Raw genomic sequence first — 19958 nt, forward strand, 5'->3', positions numbered from 1 at the left:
AAGAGGAGAAGGGGACAACAGAGGAGGAGATGGTTGGACAGTGTCATTGAAGCTACCGTGAATTTGACCCAACTCCGGGAGGCAGTGGAAGACAGAAGGGCCTGGTGTGCTCTGGTCCATGGGGTCACAAAGAGTCAGACACAACTTAATGACTAAACAACAACAAGCGATATACCTACCACTTAGTTATCAGATTGTAGATAACATAGCATAAGATTCATACATTTCATTTATGTTCTGGCTTATAGAAAAAGGGAGACCATCTTGTACTAGGCCAGCCTGTTTCCCCATCTCTTCTGATTATTGCCCCAGAGTGGTAGACACTTTCCATGTTCCCCAGGTCTCAGTCAGAGGCCATTTCTTTTACCAGCTACCTGATTCTTTCAACAGGAGAGTCTAGAAACTGTACCTGGCCCATTTGCAGCCAACAAGAAAGCAGGTGCTCTAGTACTCTGGGCTACTCTGCAATAATCAGGAAATGTACTTTCAGAGAGACAGCTATCTGTGGCCTTCCCAAGACCCTTCTCAATGCTATCTTCTATATAGTCCTAGTGGACATGCCATTATACAGTAACCATGCATGTTCAACTAAGTGTGTCTCATTTGGTGGGTTCTAATGAAAACTAGCTAAAGCGATAATCCTATGTTCATTTATCAGTAAGCAAGTCCCATCAGCAATACCCAGTGCAGTGTAATGGATAGAGTGAAAGACTAGGACCCAGGAGATCCAAGTTTGAATCCTGGCTCTGCCACGGAAACTCATTGGGGAGGTGGAACTGATAAAACCACTCCTTACATATCCGACTTACCTTGAAAGCCCTATTGGGGTCACTATAAGCCTAGTCTGATTTGATGGCACAGAACAACAGCAAAAGTCCTATTAACAGAACATACTTGTGAGGATGGCATGGCAAGCCTCTCTGAGTATCAAGCTTTGTGCCTTCTTATTTAAAAACTAACCATGAAGAGCAGAGAAGAGAAACTGGGGCAGAGAGTCTTGCCCCCAGCAGGTGTTTGAAAATAGCTCTTTGGCTCCGTTATTATATTTACTTTGTTCAAATGGCAAGCTGAGATTAAAAACTAGAAAGAGAAAACGAGTTTACACATATGAACACACACACTTAATCCATGATGGAGGTGATAAATGGCTCCCACCAACAAGCTTGTCTCCTGGGAAAGAAGGCAATCCTTACCGGGTTTTGTTTTATATGTTAGAGGCAGCTTTTTGCCTCCACCATGCAATAACTCCTTTTCCCATCCAGTGCTCATAACACTTTATCACTGTCTTCAAATTGCATTTTCCAGCATTAATATACTATTTGTTTTGGCTCCTAATTACCAGCTTTATCAGCATGTCATATTTGTTCCCCCCATCCCAGTAATTATATTCTGAATCAGTGTGACACTTGATCTTGACCTTTATTTTTAGCTTTCTCTCTCCCTCTTAGAAAAGAGGGTGCATGCTTATTTATAAACCATGAAAACTGAGTTTGTGGGAATATTGATTCAGTGTCTTTAAAAAGCAAGCTGGCTGGCAGGCAGCAACTCAAAGTGATCACTGACAATTAGCAGGACACATTTTTCACTGCTAAACCCTTGCCTTTACCTTCTAATTCTATTGCCGCATTAGTTTCACTGAGCCCAGAAAGCACCCCATTTGTAGCCAGAAACCAGCTAGCTGTATAATTTAATGAAAGCCAAGGATACAAAATTGATTTTATCAGTTGTGGAAGCAAGGCAGTGGCATAATTGGCATCAGGTGCTCAGAAACATTTTCAAATAGCCATTTAAAAAAAGCAGATGCTAATTTAATTGTTAAGTTCCTTCACAGAAATAGAAAGCATTGAAAGTTATCATGATTTGCACTCCCATAATAATTATTTGTGTATGAGAGAACTTGAGGAGCTCTAATGGGTGTTGTATGTGACTTAGAGTTCTTTTATATGATATGCTCTTCCTCCCCCCTCCCATGGAAATATCAGGAAAAGGGTCTATTTTGCAGTACTGGGGGGGGGGTTTGCAGATACACAGAAACAAGCAACCAGAGGGATCAAGGGCAGGAGCAGCACCATGATGATGAAGCAACATGATGTTTGTTTGCTTTTTCTTAAGCTGAGAAAAAGGCAAATGAGAAGGTGTATAAAAATAGGCATGCTATCAAGAAAGCGAGTGAACCAACAACGCCTACCAAAGAGTAATGTGGTGAAAGCAATTACCACAGATTTGGGGGTGTGTGTGAAATCTGTTTTGACCCTTTATTGCTTAGAACGGAGATGTGAAGAAGCCTCACTAAATCACTCATTGCCATCAATTTTAGCTGTCTCCACATGATGAGATTCTTCCACAAGGAACTTCCAGACAAATGTGTGTGCCCATGTGTGGGTGCGGATGCATGCACACAGACACAGAGGGGGAGAGGGGGGAGGGAGAAAGAGAGAGAAAGAGAAAAAAACAGAGAAGGACTGGTGAATTGTTAAGAAAGAGGGACACCATCCATCCATGCCTTGTGATCCTTAAAAGGTCAGGAGAAAAAGCAGCAGTTATTCCATTTTTGCAGACTGAATCGTTTGCATTAGTGGCCGGAATCCTACTGGTATTTTTGTAAGGTTTGTGTCACTTGATGCAGTTAACTGTGGTTTATATGCCTCTCAGTTACCCAGTTGGGAGCAAGCACAACCAGGTATGTGACTGTGATCACCCCAGAATCTTGTCCACTGGATACAGCATATTATGCAAACCTTATCTAAACATAGGATTCTAGCTGTTACATTATTTATACAAAGCAAGCAAACAAACAAAAAATAAAACTCCCAGACAAAATTCTTTTTGAGATATGGACTGAAAATACCTTGCCCTCTTGCAGGCAATGGGAAAAGAATGCCATTTCCCTTTCTCGTGCATGAGAATGAAGAAGGATTGAAATGGCTAGTCTACAGTCAAAGTAGTCTCAGCATGACACAGGCCTTGATCTAATCACCAGGCTCACTGGATGCTTAACTGGGCATAATATGACAGGAATATCAGGCTCACTAAACCGTCTACAGAACACAAGGGCACCTTCCACCATTCGATGTGAGACAGGGATGCTGGCCTCCAAAGTGTGTCTTGCACCCCTAGTGTACGATCTTTTTTCCTTAACTTTTGGTAACTTAGTCCTCCAGATTTTGTGGACAGCTCCCACTAGCCCAGAAAGTGTAGCCAATGATGAGAGATGATGGGATTTTGTGTCAAACATATGAAAAACACTGTCTAAGAGAAGGCTGTCTTTTGAGGATTCCCTTTTTGGGGGATAGGGCACTCCCCCCCCCACTGCTTCCCCAAATGGATTCAGCCCCAAGCAACAAGTGCACAACACCAGGGTTGTTAACACTAAGCAAAAACCTCATAGGCCCAAGCTCAATTACACACTGGGTAAAATTCCTTCCCAGTCTCATGTACTAGCAACTAACCATGGCCACAGCAAAATCATCATCATCATCATCATCTGATTGATTCAGACAGGAGAGCAAAGGGGACTTCCTAGCTTTACTTCCTAAAGACCCACCCCATGAATATGCTTACACCAAGTCACCAATGTGGCTTTCTAGAGGGCACTGTCCATGCTAAGAGGTGAAGGCAGGACTAACAACTTTCCTGATGCTGTTCATGAGGTACAAATGGGCACCCGGTTAACAGGAACCCTGACACAGGGAGATATCTCTCTCCCCCCCCACACACACACAATCGTAGAATGATGTTCAGCTAAATGAAGTGGAATAGGTAAAAGTAAGCTGTTTCTTCATACAGCATGCGGTTAATGTGTGAACTCACTTTCAGGAGATGTGCCTGGCTTTGAAAGGGATTTAAGGAAATTAATGAAGGAGAAAGCTATGGATGGTAGTAGTCAAGATGACTATGTACTAGCAAGACCGCCAGAGAGAAGATGCCTCTGAACAATTGGAAGAAGGAATTAGAGACTACAGTTACATTCACATCCAGCATGTAGGCCTTTAGCCAGTCACAGTGACAACAAAACAACAGCTTTGATAGTGCTTTTGTTTGATCCAGTATGGGTCCTCCTTATGTTTTCATTTCCACTTGGGCTAGCTAATCCATATGGAAATCATGGGGGGGGGGGCGGCACAGAAGGAATTCAATTTGCAGCATGGTCAATTTAATATATTAAAACATAATCTCATTAAACCTATTTATTAGCCCACTTAGTTCTCAGATACCGATTTCCAAAAAGGAATCTTAGTAAGAGAGGATTTTTCTCATGCCTATGGTCTGTTCAGAAAGGTTGACTGGATCTCACTTGAACAGAAATGAGGAGGTGAGGATTCTCCCCTGAATAAGTTAAGTGAACATCTCAGATGTTTGGAGACCAATTTCATATCAAGCTCTACAGGTAAAGATTTGGGTTTGGAGTTAGAGAATGACCTCTTCGTGAGGCACGCAGCTGCCGAAGTGGGTCTGTTTTGCCCACTTGGCAGGGAAGAGAGGAGACAACGCAAAAGCCGGGGCAGGGCGGGAGCAGAAGCCTTAAAAGGTCTGCTCACCCAACCGTTGCCCTCTTTGTCTGGGCAAAGTTGGAGAAGATGAGGGGCTGCACAGCGCGACCATCGTGGTTTCAATTTCAACCACATGGCCACTGGTTTTGAAGAGGATTTGACTGCAGGCTGGGCTTCAGCTCAGCCCGCTGCAGTTTACCTTTAATATATTTCACTCTGAGGGAAAGCCTGGGCAGGCTTCCTTCCTTGTTTTTTCGGGGGAAAAAAGAAGAAATTAATTTTAAAGTGATAGGCTGCTGAGCATTGGGGAAAGGTTGGCAAAGGGGGTTCATGAGCTTTAAGGACAACAGCCCATTTCCAGGACACACACCCCTTTTTCCCCTTCTCTCCTCGATTACCACCCCCCCCCGCCGGTCACCTCTTAGAGGGGTTTCAGGACATTTTGGTGGGTTTTTATTAAGGCATTTTGGCTAGCCTGTTCATGATTGGGGAAGCTAATTTAAAAAAAATTATTGTTATTATATTAATTTATTATTATTTAAATTAGTTTTAAAAAAAAAAAGAAAAAGAAGCCACTATTCCTTGTATGGGATTTGTGTATGCTTAATTGGATCCAGGTTTAGGCTTTAGGTGCTGCTGCCTTTTTGTTGGTTCTTCTTGTTTCAGGTCCGCAGAGACCATTGGCCTGGGTCCATGTTCTGTTGGTCGGGCACAGTTACCTGTTTTGGGCTGAGAAGTACGCCAGTCGGACCAGTTGGGGTCGGAACCTTGGGCTGGGTGCCTTTGCTGCACTGTAATGGTGGGGACGGAGAGGCCTGCTGTGGGACAGGTTCCTCAGTGTGGTGCCCCTGCATCCCCCGCAGGTGGCCCCAGGCATTTTGGTGGTCCATCTGGGGGGCAGTGACTTGGCTCAAAAGTCAGGCAAATTCCTCAGATCCTTGCAGACATGAAGGGGTTTTTTTTACCAATTGCTGTGCGTCAACATGGGTAGTTTGGTCAGCTATCATTCCCAGATTGGTATGGAGGGCTACTTGTGACCCTAAGCTTATAGATAAAGCAAGGAAAGGAGTTAACCAGGAAGCTGGTAGGGCAGATAGGCAAGGTTTAGGTTCAGTCATATCGCATTTGAAGATTAGAGTACCTAGGCCGGAGTTATATTGGCCTGATGGTGTTCATTTGTCTGACATGGGGTTAGAAGTTTTCTTGGATGACCTGCAAGGGGGCTGTAAGGCCAAGATCTTTGGCTTGGTGGGGGGCATGGAGTATACGTTCAAAATGGGCATTTAGCGGGTGCCGAGCACCCCTCCTCTCAAGTTGGAATTAGCAGAAGTTAGCTTAGAGGAGGGGAAGCAGGGTACACCTGTTAATTCATGCCCGGGGCATGCTGTATAGTAGAACAGCATGCTTGCAGATTAGGAATTCACAGAATAGAGGTCTGGAACCGAAAGTCAATTTAGACTACGGGCACAGACCAGTATTGCACTACGGTAGGCCCCCTTGTGAAAGGGGAATTAAAGCTTAAAAGTTAATAACATTGTGGCCTGGTTACCCTATGTTATGTGTCTCGTCTCTTTATTCCGGGCTGAGCGGGCAAATGCTCTGATGGCTAAGAATGCATTAAAAGACTCAATGACACTTCCTGCCTTTATTGCAGGAAAAAGACAGAAAACATAAATATGTTGCAGAGGTCTAATGCTATGATTTTCAAAGCATATCCTGCTGTTCCTCCAAGGATCTCAAGTTGACATATGTAACACACTGTCTTCAGCATGTCTCTGTCTGAGCACATGAGCACACTATAGGGGAAAAAAAAAAAACCCAGCCTTGGGCTCACCTCTTACGGCACCTGCAAAAGATCTCATCAGGAAAGACAATACGTAGATTCCTTTCTTGTCCCTTTACTTTCCATATTCTAATTTCTTTTTCATCTAGACAGCCTGTCTGCCTGTTTGCCGTAATTTGTTGATCACATTTGTCAGTCAGTTTTGCTTAAGGTAAAATTTTGAGACAATGTTGCATGTTTCCATTTGGCAGCATTGCTGAGACATCTTGAAAGAAGCAAAAAGAGTTTTTATTTGACTAGCAAAATCTTAAGGGGGAAGGAAGGAGAGGTGCATCCATGATTATCCAAACATTCCCAGGGACCAGATGTGGCTCATGTTCGCAGTGGAGGGGGGAATGGTGTCTCACCCCCAAATGTCAGGATGGCATATCTCCTTTTGTATGTCCTCTGAAAACCACCAATGTTGCTTAACATTGCATTTTGAGGTGGATTGATATCATCTTCATCAAGTGAAGCATTCCTCAATTTTAGAAAAAAAAATTCTGTGCAAAGACACACACACACACAAGGCCCTTTGATAGCTGATCAGGAATGTAGGCCTACCCTTCCCCAATCCTCAGCCAACAAAAGAGTCACTTCTCTATACTACAGGCACAGAGAGAGAAAAGGTTGTGAAAACTGCGGAAAACAAAAGATACCAACTTCTTAGTTTGCTCTCTCCTTGGGTCTTAATGAAAACCTGCCTCTTGAAGTGTTACGGTACAGTGGAATTAAAATAATCACGGCAGGGTACAGTTCCCACATTGACTGCAACAAGCTGCTATCTATATTAAAGATATATCAAAGCTACAGCCTGTTATTAAGTTCTCAAAGTAGAAAATGAGAGATGCTGACACGTACCCCCTCCAAAAAAGAAGCACAGTGGAAGGCAAGGCACGCAGATTCTTGGCTGCATGTTTCATTAATCATAAAGCCTCTAAATCATCCATATCATTCCTTTTTGCATCTCAACACCGCCCGGTAGATTACAAAAATCTGCAATACTGAGTGGGCGGGGGAATGTGACAGTTGACTTATTTTTATATTCTGGATTTTATCCATGTACTCTTCACCTACTCCACTCTACTCTGTGAGAGGAATATAAATTATTTGATCCAATTGCCACACACATTGTTTCATTTTTAAACTGGAATGGTGAGGAAAAAAGTAGAAGAACTCCTTCTGAAGGTAAAATCGTAGCACTTGTGAAAGGTGGAGGTGAGAATTTAAAGGGTGCAGGTGTGCTCTTTATGTGACGGAGAGTCACAAAACAAAAAAATCTCTCTCTCTTTTAAAAACTGCCTAGAGTGGCCTTTTAGGCCAGATGGGCGGGGTATAAATAAAAGAATAAAAATAAAAACCAAAACCTTCAATTTTTAAATAAAACCTAAAGCTCTTTGGGAGATACTGTCCCTTCAATGGTCATGCACTTGTCTGTCATAAATCCATTAATCCATTTCTGCCAGCTAGCAACAAGGAGTGAAAAAAGGAAGGAGGCTCTTCTTTTGTCTCTGTGGAGCCAAGGACTTCATCTAGAAAACCATCTCACAGACAATCAGTGGTTAGGAGGCAGTCTGCAGTATGATGAGAGCAGAGGTGGACCTAATTAATATTGCTGAATGATAATTCCCACCACCATTGAAGAAGCGAACACATGGCTGAGAGGAACTGGAATTCCAGAGAGTTACAAGCTCCCCAGTCCAGTTTGGTACCCGTGGGGCGCACAAATAGCTATTTGCAAAAAATGAACCTGGAAAGAGCCCAGCCAGATATAGTGTTGTTACAAGGCTGACTTCAGAAGTCAGTTGCCTCAAACTGTGGCAGTTTGGACCAAATGTATCACTGATAATCCTGTTATGAGGGCCCTAATCTGAAGTAAACCAGGTATAAAACAAACTGGGATTCTCTCCTGGGTCTATGCAGGACCACCTTTCTTATGCACATCTGTGAGTGCAGTGGTGGGGAGTGTAAGGCTTCATGAATGCACACTTCAAAATCCATCCATCTGAATGAGGCTAATGAGGCTTTATAGTGATTAACTTACATCCGGCCTCCTAGTTTTTAACCAGCCCCTTTGGAAGCTCAATGTATGTAAAAAATGAGAACCAGCAGTTGACCTCCATTGTCAGTCTTAATGTGTAGTTGGCACATAACTTTTGATCAAATAATAAATTCTCCAGGGACACTGACAACGTCTATTAAAATATTTGCTCCCTACCTACTGTATCACTTTGAGAAAGAAGAGGTTCTGTGAAGTAGAATGAAGTGGAGTGGTAAAATGTATAGACCATGAAGCCCCCAATCTAGTTGGAATACCACCTCAGCAATGAAGTCACCACGGCTTTTCAGAAAAGAAATCTAGAATGGCCCATTGGTGCATGATAAGAAGTCATGAGCTGCATGTTCTTACAGCATATCTGTACATTTCTTTAATCTGCCCACACCTTTTTTTTCTCACTTTGAATCATACAGTACTTCAAGACATTTCAAGATCTACACAGGGTGAAAATCCTCTGAACTGGGAAATTGACAGCACTAGCACAGTAGAATATTATAGTTAAGCTTCACATCATGATCTGCATTGAAGTATTATTTAGAGTGAGGGAAATTTAAATAAGGAACAGACCCTGAAATAAAACCTGCAGAAAAAGAAAAGCAACAAAGCAAAAGCAGAAAGAAAAACAGAGTAAAACATGCCTGCAGGCCTTAGTGTATGTCCTTCCCACTATGCAAGTCCTTCCAGGAAAGCACTTTCAGCCTACATGTAGTATTTATCAGAAGTTTTAGAGTGGCTAGAATCTTACTGGTTGATTACACTAGTATAAGACCAATAGAAATAAATTGCAGTGCAAAAATGCTGCTGGTTAACAAGATGCTCTTCCTGTTCCTCCTAGTACTCTAGCCCGGTGAGTTTGATGTGCAGAGAGACATACAAGCTTTGAATCATTAGAGGCAATTTGCCACCATGATTTATGCTGGTATATTAATTAACCGACATGTGTCTGGGGAAAACCCTTATTTCAAACACTCTCGTACCTACTGCAATTGAAACTTTCTGAAATGGAGGAAGGAAAATTAGGCTTTTCACAGGGAAAGGAAGTTGAAGACATCATTCACTGGTAGTAAAAAATGAAAAAAATATGGAATTTTTATTTTGTTCTGGGTTTTTTTTGGGGGGGGGGTGTCTTTGTTTCAGTTGCCTGGAGTCACTGATCCTCCCAGCACAGCAGGGGCCAGCGACACCAGTCACCACAGATTCTGGTTGCTAGGCCCTTCTAGGAATAGGAAGTCATGCAAAAGCTTGTTCAAACCCAAAGTATTCAAACAGGGCCGCTGTGATAATCTGTTACGGTTGTGGTTTTACTAATCGGCAGTTCTGTGCAGGTGCTTTGAATATTAGGAAATGGTGCTCTCGGATAGGATGTTCACCCTCTCTTCTTGCACAGTTCTTTGACTTAAATTCCACCCTCCTGTTCCTGATTTCTAGTTAGCAACTTCTGTGGTGTGGAGAGAGACAGCTGCCATGTCTCTTTTTTTTATTTCTTGCCTTGCTCGTATATGCGTGACTTACAAGAGTGGGAAGCAAATTGTAAAGCGCACTATCAGACTACAAATATTAAATAGTAAAAGCTGTTGCATGGAGATTAAACAAACTAACAACCAACCAACACCAACATGAGACATGTTTTGTGTGTTTGAATTTGTTCTGAGAGTCTGAAACATGGGTTAGAAAAGGTCAGGGGAGCAGGTTTTGGGGAGCTAGAAGGCCAGAACTGCTGGCCTTCTAGTAATAAATGACTTTCAGCAGAATGAATATTGACATCATGTTTCTTTCTGAATGGAAATCTGGGTGGCGCTGCTATCATTTGGACAAAGTCCAAAGATGGGAAACATGATATGGGTACTCACACACCAGCAAACCTTCCTTTTAGCTATAATTCTGACAGAGATGGAAACTTTGTGCACCAAAAATGGCAGCATGGAATAGGAATCCAGACCTCCAGTGAAGCGAGAGAAGTGAAAGAACTAGGAGGATAAAAAAACATCATTTTGATTACCTTTGATACCCTGTTAGCCACTTCTCTGCCTACAGTCAGTCCCTGAACAAAGGTCCGTGCAGCGATGAAAGCTCTGGTCACTTGAACCTTCAGTTTCCTGGGTACATCTCCAAACGGCTTAAGCTGGTCTGTGTATTTGCTCACACATTCTAGATAGTCCTCGGAGAAATGATAGTGGGGGTTTATGAGCTGGAACATTCGCTCTAATAGCCGAGCCCAGAAATCATTCAACATTTCCTCCAAGTTCACATTGCCTCCTGTATAATATCGCTTCAGTTCTATGAAGAGGTCCTGGAACACTTCAGAATTTTGCATGTACAGCATCCCGTACGTCTGTACAAACATATCATTTAAGGATCGCTCTGCATTCTCCAGTAGTTCTCGGAAGAATTCTGTGCCAAAAAGAGAGAGAAGCAAATGTATGAGGACGGTATAACAATACTTTTATTGGCAACACTGTCAATAATCATAGCAACACTGTAACACATCTCTTTCATCTTCTCACGGACTGCCTTGAAGATGGAATTTGCTCAAATAACTTTGCTGGCTTTTCTTATTAATTTTTTAAGGACTAGCATAGTCCAGTACCTTGAAAGGTTATTCAGAAGTTAATCCTACTGCATTCAACAGAATTTACTTACAAGTTGTATTCAATAATAGTTACTCACAAGTAACTGTGCACATTAAAATGGCTTAGAATGATTTATTTAAAATTACAGCAAAAATAAAAAGCACTGGATTCTTTCTGAGGTTGAAGAATCAGAAATCCATAACTCTAAATGTTCAATGTGCTTTTGAGGAAGCTGCTGTGAATGTGTTCATTTATATTTGAGGGATTATTTAAGCGCTGAAACTCCTACCATTATGGTGTCTTTTGGTAATGGCATGCCATAATCAAAACAACTAAAGTGGAAATTTGTTTAAGAAATGTGCAAGTGAGTGAGAGGGAGAAAGGGGAAGATAATGAGGGGAAAAGCTTAATGAGTTGGAAGTAGAGATGGGCATGAACCAGAAAAACAAACCAGGATGTTCATTTAAAAAAATCACTGGTTTGTTGGTTCGGGTTGGTTCATGTTTGTCAAAAGTCACAAAGCAAAACAAACCAACCAACTTTATTAGTGATTTTTGGTTCTTTTGGTTTGTTTGCCCATTTTCTCCCCTCTCAAACATGACAGCCTGCTCCTGTCAATCAGAAGCACTAGGCAACCCTGGGAGGGATTTAGAGACAAATGGATTGGCAGGTCAGGCAGCCAAATATGCAGCTTAAAGGGCTCTGGGGGACTTGCTTGTTTTTATTTATAAGACCAATTCACAGGAGCCATTTCCACATCAGAGCCACCTCTGCTAATCAGAGGAACCCTGCTACCTTAGAATCAGATCTCCAGCAGCACATTGCTTCCCTTGTCATGCAGCCTCTGTCTGACCACACAACAACCTCTGTACCTCAGCTCAGACCTCCAATGTGCATTGTTCACGGGGTTTGGGGATAGAGTGTTGTCTTTCTCAAGTCCACCTCCTGATGAGCAACACCCCGTGTCAGGTTCCCTGGCATGAACCACTGCTGGAATTTCGCCCAAGTCAACTGCTAAAGGGCACTTTTCCAGGGGGACCCTGCTTTGAGAGTGTGTAACTTGGATATCTGAAACCCAAACCTCACCAAAATTGGAAGGGTTGTAGAGGAGTGTCAAGGGAAGCACCTCAGCAATTTTGGTTTCTCTAGGTGGCTGGGGGACCTTTCTAGGTATCCCAAACTTCCAAACCAAAAACAAATCAATTTGTGACTCATTTATTTCAAAACATCAACAAACCACAATGAACCACCATTTTGCTGGTTCCCCACCTCTGGTCAGGAGACATGAGTTTAGGAATGATCACTGCAGTCTTCTATACTCCTTCCTAGGGCCTAACATAGGACATAACAGTTGTGCTCAAATTACATCAGGCTATTCACCCCCCCCCCCAACCTATAGGCATACAGCTCAGTTTTCCCAGCTCAATTGTAAGCCCGGAGAATGAGGAAGAGAAATTTATCCTCTCACTGCTGAGGGGAGAATCACATTGTCAAGAGTACCAATGAATTCTATAAAACAGTGATTCAATAGTGATATTATTAATAATAATGTCCAGTAATTCTGACATGGTGCCCCTTCCAGGGCAATTTAGCCTTCTGGGGTTTTTCATCCAAGGCCACACAGGCTGGTTCTTCTCACAGGAGACATACTGGTGAATTCAAATGACTTTGCATCCACTATCTGGCCATCAATGAAGGGGATGGGTGTGTTTGTATGTACAGTATGTGTGTTTGCGTGTGCATATGCGTGTGCATGCATGCACACCCAAATTGAAATAACAAATAAAGATTGGACTCTAGGAAGGCAAGTGCCCCCCATACCTATGACTGGAAGTGAAAAGGGAGATTTAAAAAGGTGAAAACTATAATATTCCGAGGAAAAGACAGAGGACAGAAATGAAATTGCCTTCTATTTGGTGCCGATTATATTTCTGCCAGAAAACAACAACACATTCTAGCCAAAGCTATTAGACTACTGCCTGTTTTCATATATTAATACAAAGGCCACAGTTGGCATGGAATAACTCCAACTTTTAATAGAATAAATGAGTCCTTTATTTCCTGCTTAATATTTCAGAGACAAGCTAGTGGCTGTTTCCTATCTGATCATCCGTTAAGAACAGATTTGCTCAGTGCTTTCAGATCTGTTAACACATTTTGCACACAGATAGTTTGCACATGGTACTGAACCAAGAACAGCTCTTCTTTCCTTAATATGTATCATTCATAGGAAAGTCCCCATTTTTACTACCTGTCTCTCAAACAACCAGCTCTGCAAATATTTCTTGTTTTCCCACAAGGTCAGGGTGAAAACTGCACTTATAAAGTACATAATTGATGTACAGGATATTGCGTATTTTACATTAAACCAAATACTATGCATTAATGCTTGTGCATGTTAAAGTATTAGGAAACTCCTGCACCAGATATTCTCATTTGTGCTGCCAATTTTTTGGAGGATCCCCATAACATTTGCCTTTTGTCATCTATGTAAATCGATTTAGTTCTTCAATAGAACTGACATTATTAAACTTCCATGCTTAAGACACTGTGACTTCTTTCAAGCAATTCAGTTTCTTTTTCCCATTTTCCATCAGTACTTTACTCCACTTTACTGCAGGAAATGCTTCCCATTATTGTCCCATCCTGTATCCTGCAGGGATTTGTTGCAAACATATATTAGGGAGTTAGCTTTTCTAACGTTTGCTAAAAGGCTAAAGTTTAAAATTAATGTTAGCTTTTGTAAAGTTTACTAAGGGGCTTATGAATTTAAGTGATATGATTTTGATTTTAAGCAACAACCCCACAGGGACCAAGTATGTTTTCTTTCCATTTGTATGTGATGCACAAAAACAATAGAGGAAGTTAAAAAAAATCAGTGACATGGTCCTGTGATCTGTCCCACAGATCACTGGATGATGGGATCATATGCCCCCACCCTAGGCCAGAAAGAGAGCCCTTGCTGAAGAAGAGGAAAACTGAGATAAAATCCTCACTCTGCAGCTTTTAGTCCCCTGCTGTTGGAAATCTGACATTGGGAGTGGTTAAAAACACATAAGGTGCAATAAAACAAGTGTTTGGCATATTTCTGACATTAGTATTAATCCTCACATGTTCACTTTAACTTCTGAAATAAAATAAATTTGCAAACATTAAAAATTTAGGAGGAATGTATCAAACTGAATGACGACATTCATTATTAAAAAGAAGAAAATTGATAAATGGGTATTTTTATTTAAAGTCATTTAAAATGATTAAAAACAACCAAATATGGCCAGCCTCCTTTATTCCTTCCAAAGCAATGTATTCAAGTAATATAAAATATTAATTTTTACTATGAAAAACTAATATCATTGGTATTTAACCCACAAAATAATAAATTTTAAATTAGCTGTTGAAAAACTGTAATCTCTTAAGTGTAGCCATTTTATTTTTCATGGATTATTTTCAAGTTCTGGTAAAATATTGGGAGATCCTGAGGATGGTATGGGTGGGTTGGGGGAGTGCTTCGGAAATGCAGTATTAAAAGCCTCTCCTTCCCCTCCCCCGCAGCCATTTTGGTGTGTCCCCCATATAGAGGAACATTTGGACCAATCTTGGAAGCAATGGAAGGAAAATAGTGCTTAAAAACTGAAGAAAACATTTGCAGGAAGAACAGAGAATGCCGTGGCTGTGTCAGAGGACTCCTAAATCAAGCACAGGGTTAAACCATTAAGTTGCAATCGTATATACACTTCCACAAGAGTAAGCCCTGTTGAACTCAATGTGGCTTACTTCTGCAGAGCTATGCCTAGGATTGCATAGCAAATAATGTGCTGATCTGTTTCCAGACAGAATTCCAAATTTCTGATCTTAAACTGTATTTAACCTAAACAACTTGGGTTCAAGCTGTCTCAAAGACTCCATATGCCCTCACAGGTGGGGACATGGGACAGGGCCTTCTCTGTTGCTGCTCCCAGACAGACATCCTTCTCCAAGGAGGCCAAGTAGGCCCCATCTTTGCCTAATCCACAATCAGGCAAAGACCTTTCTCTTCAGGTAGGCTTTCCCTTAGCTGTCTGAGTTTTCTTTTTTCTTTTTAAATGGGATTGTTTATGCTTTTATTTTTTCAATATGCTTTTGGTACTGTTTTTATCTACCATGTTAACATTATATCTGTGTAGTTCTTTTTAAAATATTGTAATAATTGATTGTTTTAGCTTTTAATATCGTTTTTTTTAATATTGTAAGCCACCTTGAGTTCTTTCCAGAAGAAAGGCAGGATATAAGTATTTTAAAATTAAATAAAGTAAATAAAGACTGGTTTATTATTATTATTATTATTATTATTATTATTATTATTATTATTATTATTATTATTATTATTATTATTATTATTATTATTATTATTATTATTATTATTATTATTATTATTATTATTATTATTGCTAGTGCAAAAAGAAACAGACTCCAGCCATGTGTACTGACAGAAAGAAAATGTATTCTGGGAAGGCAAATCAATAAACTTGATTTTGTGAGAAGGAGAATAAAATTATAGAATATGAAAGCAGATCCCGTCACTCAGTAGTTTAAAGCTGATTGCTGTTGACAACTTTAAAAAAAGAACTAAAAATGGCACCAACTTTTTAAAAAAGGGTTAGGGTGCTTTTAGATGATCCCTGGAAAATAAAGATAATCTCTAGAAAGTCCTCACATATTTGGATAGCTCAGGGGTTTTGTTACCTGGTTGTGGAGCCAGAGACTGGGGGTTCAGTTCTCAACTGTAGATTTAAAAAAACAAAAAAAAAAACCACCACTTTGTCTTGCAGTTTTTATGCATGTACTAAAGTGCTGGAAATATGTACACCGCATAGACAATCTGCCCTAGATGTTTTGTATTACAACTCCCATCAGCCACAGAGGTCATAGATTCTGGGATATGTATTCCCAATCAGTGCACGAGTAGTCCCTGGGGTCCTATATCACCTGAACATTTGAACATATGGACAAGTGCACACTCCACATTAGATTTATGATCTTTCTCCAAAGAGATGGTTAGGATTCTGAGCAACATACATATATAGTACATGCAGGGATTAATGCCTAGCGGGCCTGTTACGCCATTTGCATGTTGAGAAGTATGAACATTTCGCAAGTCAGGGCCTACACTCTACTACTTTACTGCTGGACTTAATATATGTCTGCATTGCTTCATATACTTGTATTGTGACTGTTTCCAGACAAATATTGGCTTTTATGTCAAGAGGCTGGCATAAGGCTTCCCATTTTCCCTTCTGGTGGTTCAAGGTCTTGGCTTAGCACAAATAATAATGTAGCTAGAACCACCTGGTTCCAAACTATTGCAAAAAAGAACAAAAGAAAAGAAAGAACGAAAATGACACCAATTGGTTCAATTGGTTGCTAACTTTGTTAGTAACTTTTTCCCCCTTTGATAGCACTTCATCCTCTAGGACTTGGGGAAAACTCATTCAAATCCCCATGCATAGATAAGGCAAGCTGAGTGACTTCAGCCTATCAACCTAACCTACATCAGAAGTTTAATGTGAGGATAACATAGGGGAAGGAGAACTGATATGCAGGCTGAAATACTGTTGCCAGAAGTTATGCCACATAAAGCTGATGATGTCTTCAGCCACAGCAATTTTTGGAAATAATTTAAAAAATACAATTCCCCAAAAGTTTCCCAGGCTTCCATGGCATCTGTTTCATTGGGATTCATGGGACGGGCAGAGTTTTTAATTTCTGAAAATCACCAGCAGAGATTTTGCCCATCACACTGCTTCAATAGCTTCCTGCAGGAACCTTGGGGAGGGGATCAGAAATGTTTCATTTCTGATAAATGGTTGTGATGCAGTGTAAGTTATGTAGCAGGATTTCAACTGCTATGGAGAGCTTCATGGACAAGAGATATGATATAAATGTATTCAACCAGTAAAATGCAACTCATGTTAACAAATTCTGTGATGCTCTCTCTGTCTTGATGTCTTAAGGAATTCAGGGGTGTTTACTTGGAAGCTGAAAACCAATACTGCAAGTGGATAAACATATATTGAAGAAAAATGAGGAAATCAAAACATAATGGACTAAATATTTTATTAGACTAGACCCACTGAAATGAAAGGGAATTGTTCCTCACAACTAACTTGTATGTCACTGAGTTCAGTGAGATACTCCAAGTAGCTCTATTTGTAGATTTAGCCCAATACAAAGTATTGATTGAAATAATGTACATTACGAAAGGCCTAGCACAAAGAAGACCAAAATAATATGGAGGAGTCATTTTGGTATGCATGACAACACCACAATTCTCCATAACATTCTGGGAAACTCTAGATGCCAACTGACTACACATTTCCTTTCATATTACGAAAAAACATTACCACTGTGTCATAAATTTCTTGTCTTCAGTGTTAAATACTGCTGTATTTGCCAAGCATTTAATTAAGTGTGTGTTTCCATTAAGCAGTATAGTATTAGGGTTCATTATGAAATTATACTGTTCAGCCAACCTAACACCTAAAATACCATTGTCACTTCCTCTGATATAGGCATAATTTCATATGACACGTTACCCTCCTGGGTAGTCAAATAATAGTACAGTACTTCATTTACATTCGCCTTTTTTTCCTTTCATGTTAAGCTCCATTTTAATGGGAGAATGTTTTTTCCTGCCATGGTTAATCATGGTAATAATGTCCTACCTAATTAATATTATATGACCTGAGACCAGGCCTCTCCAAGAACTAAAAGAAGAAAAGATTGAAGTGAGGGAATGGACCACAACGAAGTTTGTGTGGACGTGTGTGTGTGTGTGTGTGTGTGTGTGTGTGTGTGTGTGTGTGTGTGTGTGTGTGTGTGTGTGTGTGTGTGTGTGTGTGTGTGTGTGTGTGTGTGTGTGTGTGTGTGTGTGTATACATTACATGTTTTGTATATTTTCCTGTATTTAAAATACCACAGCCAGTTAAAAAACAAACAAACAAAATGCCAGAGGTGTGCTAAGTGAGAAATAATCTAAAGGTATAATTTTAACATATACTATTTGCAAATATTTCACACAAAGATATGAAGTGGAAGGGCCTACAGCCTACCTTACCGCTGGACATAATATGTATCTGAATTGACTTCACAGACCTAGAAAGCTAGACATTTGGTGAAAATCCTATGAAGAGTTTTTTGGACCCCATTTTTGCACATGGGTCACCCCTGTTTCCTTACCCACTTCAAACTGATGCTCAAGGATGCCATTGCTAAAGACCAATAGAGCTAATTTGGTAGAATCACAGATCACTTTTGAGAACTGGATAGCAGGTCACAACTCTGAATGGCCGACTTTATCGCAATCATAAATTAAGATTCAGAGGTTGACTAGCAAGAGGTTACTAGAAGAATCTCATTTTCAGGATTCCCATTTAACAACAGCCAGGCTTTCAAGGATTCCTATCACGATGTAGTTATTATCCAAAATAAAAGGAAAGGGAAATGGAATATTTGATTATTACTGATAATACCAAACGTCTTGCCTTTGGCACACCCATGTCACTGCCTTCCCATTAACTTCCCAGACTATTGCACTGTATGTCTTGAATATGTGTTTCTTTCAAGCTTGCCTTTTTAAAACCCACATTATTTTCCTTCTCTTCATCTGCTGCCTTACAAGCAGCCCTGAAAATCATTAATATTTCAGACACAGAGACAGTATTTTGAGAGCAGTAATCATCCATCCTCCGGGGTAAGAGACTCTGGGTGGGAATAAGATGTCCACGCCTGAGTTGGATGGCTGCTAAAAGGTTTAAAATCTGTGATGACACATTGCTCCTCCAGTTTTTGCTATCCTGACCCGGGGATATAGGTGGTCTGCCTGGAGAATCTGCTTTTCCCCAAGTGTCTGTTTACCCAATCTTCCTCTAAGCGGCTGATGGTAATGAATCTCCTTCCTCCGGCCCCAACTGCTGCATTCAGTTATCATCAAGCCCAGCCATCAAGTAGCGCTCTAATCTTGCTCTGATGGATGGAATACTAACCCTTTCACAAGATTAGAGACACAAGGTGCTCTGGAGATAATAAAATTCAAATAGGTTTATTTCAAAGGGCAACTCAATCTTGATTTTGTTCATGGGTCACTTGACAGATCATTTGCCAATGTAGGTTTTTTAAAAAACAACAATAACAACACTTTTTTCATTTGGATGACTGGGTATTGTGTGACGTGCATGTCTTTCTAAACCTGCCTTCTGACCAAGCAACACTTCCACTGTTTCAAATTAGGAAAGCACCACACAAGGGCAAATCGCTCAATTTCTGGTCTGTATGCCTTTCTCATAGATTTATCCACAAGTCTGTTCTGCCCTGTTTCCTCATTATCATGCAATTTAGAAAATCTGCACAAAAATTGCATGTAAATATGTGTTTAACCTTCATGTACTAGGATAAAAATACTTTGTTTCTGGGCAGTTTCTGACCCCCCAAGGAGAATTCCAGTGTATTATGGGGCATAAAACTGCCTCCTATCCAAAGAAACATTTTTTCTGCATAGAATCAAATGTGTTCTACCCAAACACCCAAAACCAGGAAACAGAAGATGCAATAAAAATGTTGTTATTGTACATGCTGTCAAGTCTGCTCTGATTTAATGTTTACCTTATGAATGAGCAATCTCAAAAATGTCCGGTCCTCAACAGACTTGCTTAGCTCTAGTAAACACAAGCCTGTAGCTTCCTTTATGGAATCAATCCATCTCATATTTGGTCTCCCTCTTTTCCTGCTGCCTTCAACCTTTCCCATCATTGTCTTTTCCAACAAATCTTTATATCTTATGATGCCCAAAGTATAGCTCAGTTTCATCATTTTGCCTCTAGAGATAGTTCAAATTTGATTTGATCTATGACCCACCTGTTTATCTTTCTGGCAGTCCAAAGTACCTGCAAAGCTGTCTTCCAGCACCTTATTTCAAATGAATCCTGAGTATATTAAGAGAAGTTGCTACATTTGAAAATGAAACTGTTACTAAAGTTATTGTT

At 40.5% G+C, this 19958-nt stretch overlaps 1 protein-coding gene and 1 long non-coding RNA gene across 4 annotated transcripts in view; both read right to left on the reverse strand.

Annotated features, from left to right (window-relative positions):
• Positions 1–10349, reverse strand: part of LOC144588300 (uncharacterized) — a 40275-nt gene extending 29926 nt beyond the window's left edge. For both annotated transcript variants that reach the window (XR_013543800.1, XR_013543799.1), the window contains exon 1: positions 1–10349. This exon is cut by the window's left edge and continues 23902 nt beyond it. This is a non-coding gene — a long non-coding RNA (uncharacterized LOC144588300).
• Positions 1–19958, reverse strand: part of GPC6 (glypican 6) — a 999214-nt gene that overhangs the window by 476218 nt on the left and 503038 nt on the right. For both annotated transcript variants that reach the window (XM_072994687.2, XM_072994686.2), the window contains exon 3: positions 10371–10762. In XM_072994687.2, coding sequence (XP_072850788.2) covers positions 10371–10762 — 392 coding nt within the window. The remainder of the gene's footprint in view (positions 1–10370; positions 10763–19958) is intronic.

The sequence above is a fragment of the Pogona vitticeps genome, chromosome 3 (genome assembly GCF_051106095.1).
Source record: "Pogona vitticeps strain Pit_001003342236 chromosome 3, PviZW2.1, whole genome shotgun sequence".
Taxonomy (NCBI): domain Eukaryota; kingdom Metazoa; phylum Chordata; class Lepidosauria; order Squamata; family Agamidae; genus Pogona; species Pogona vitticeps.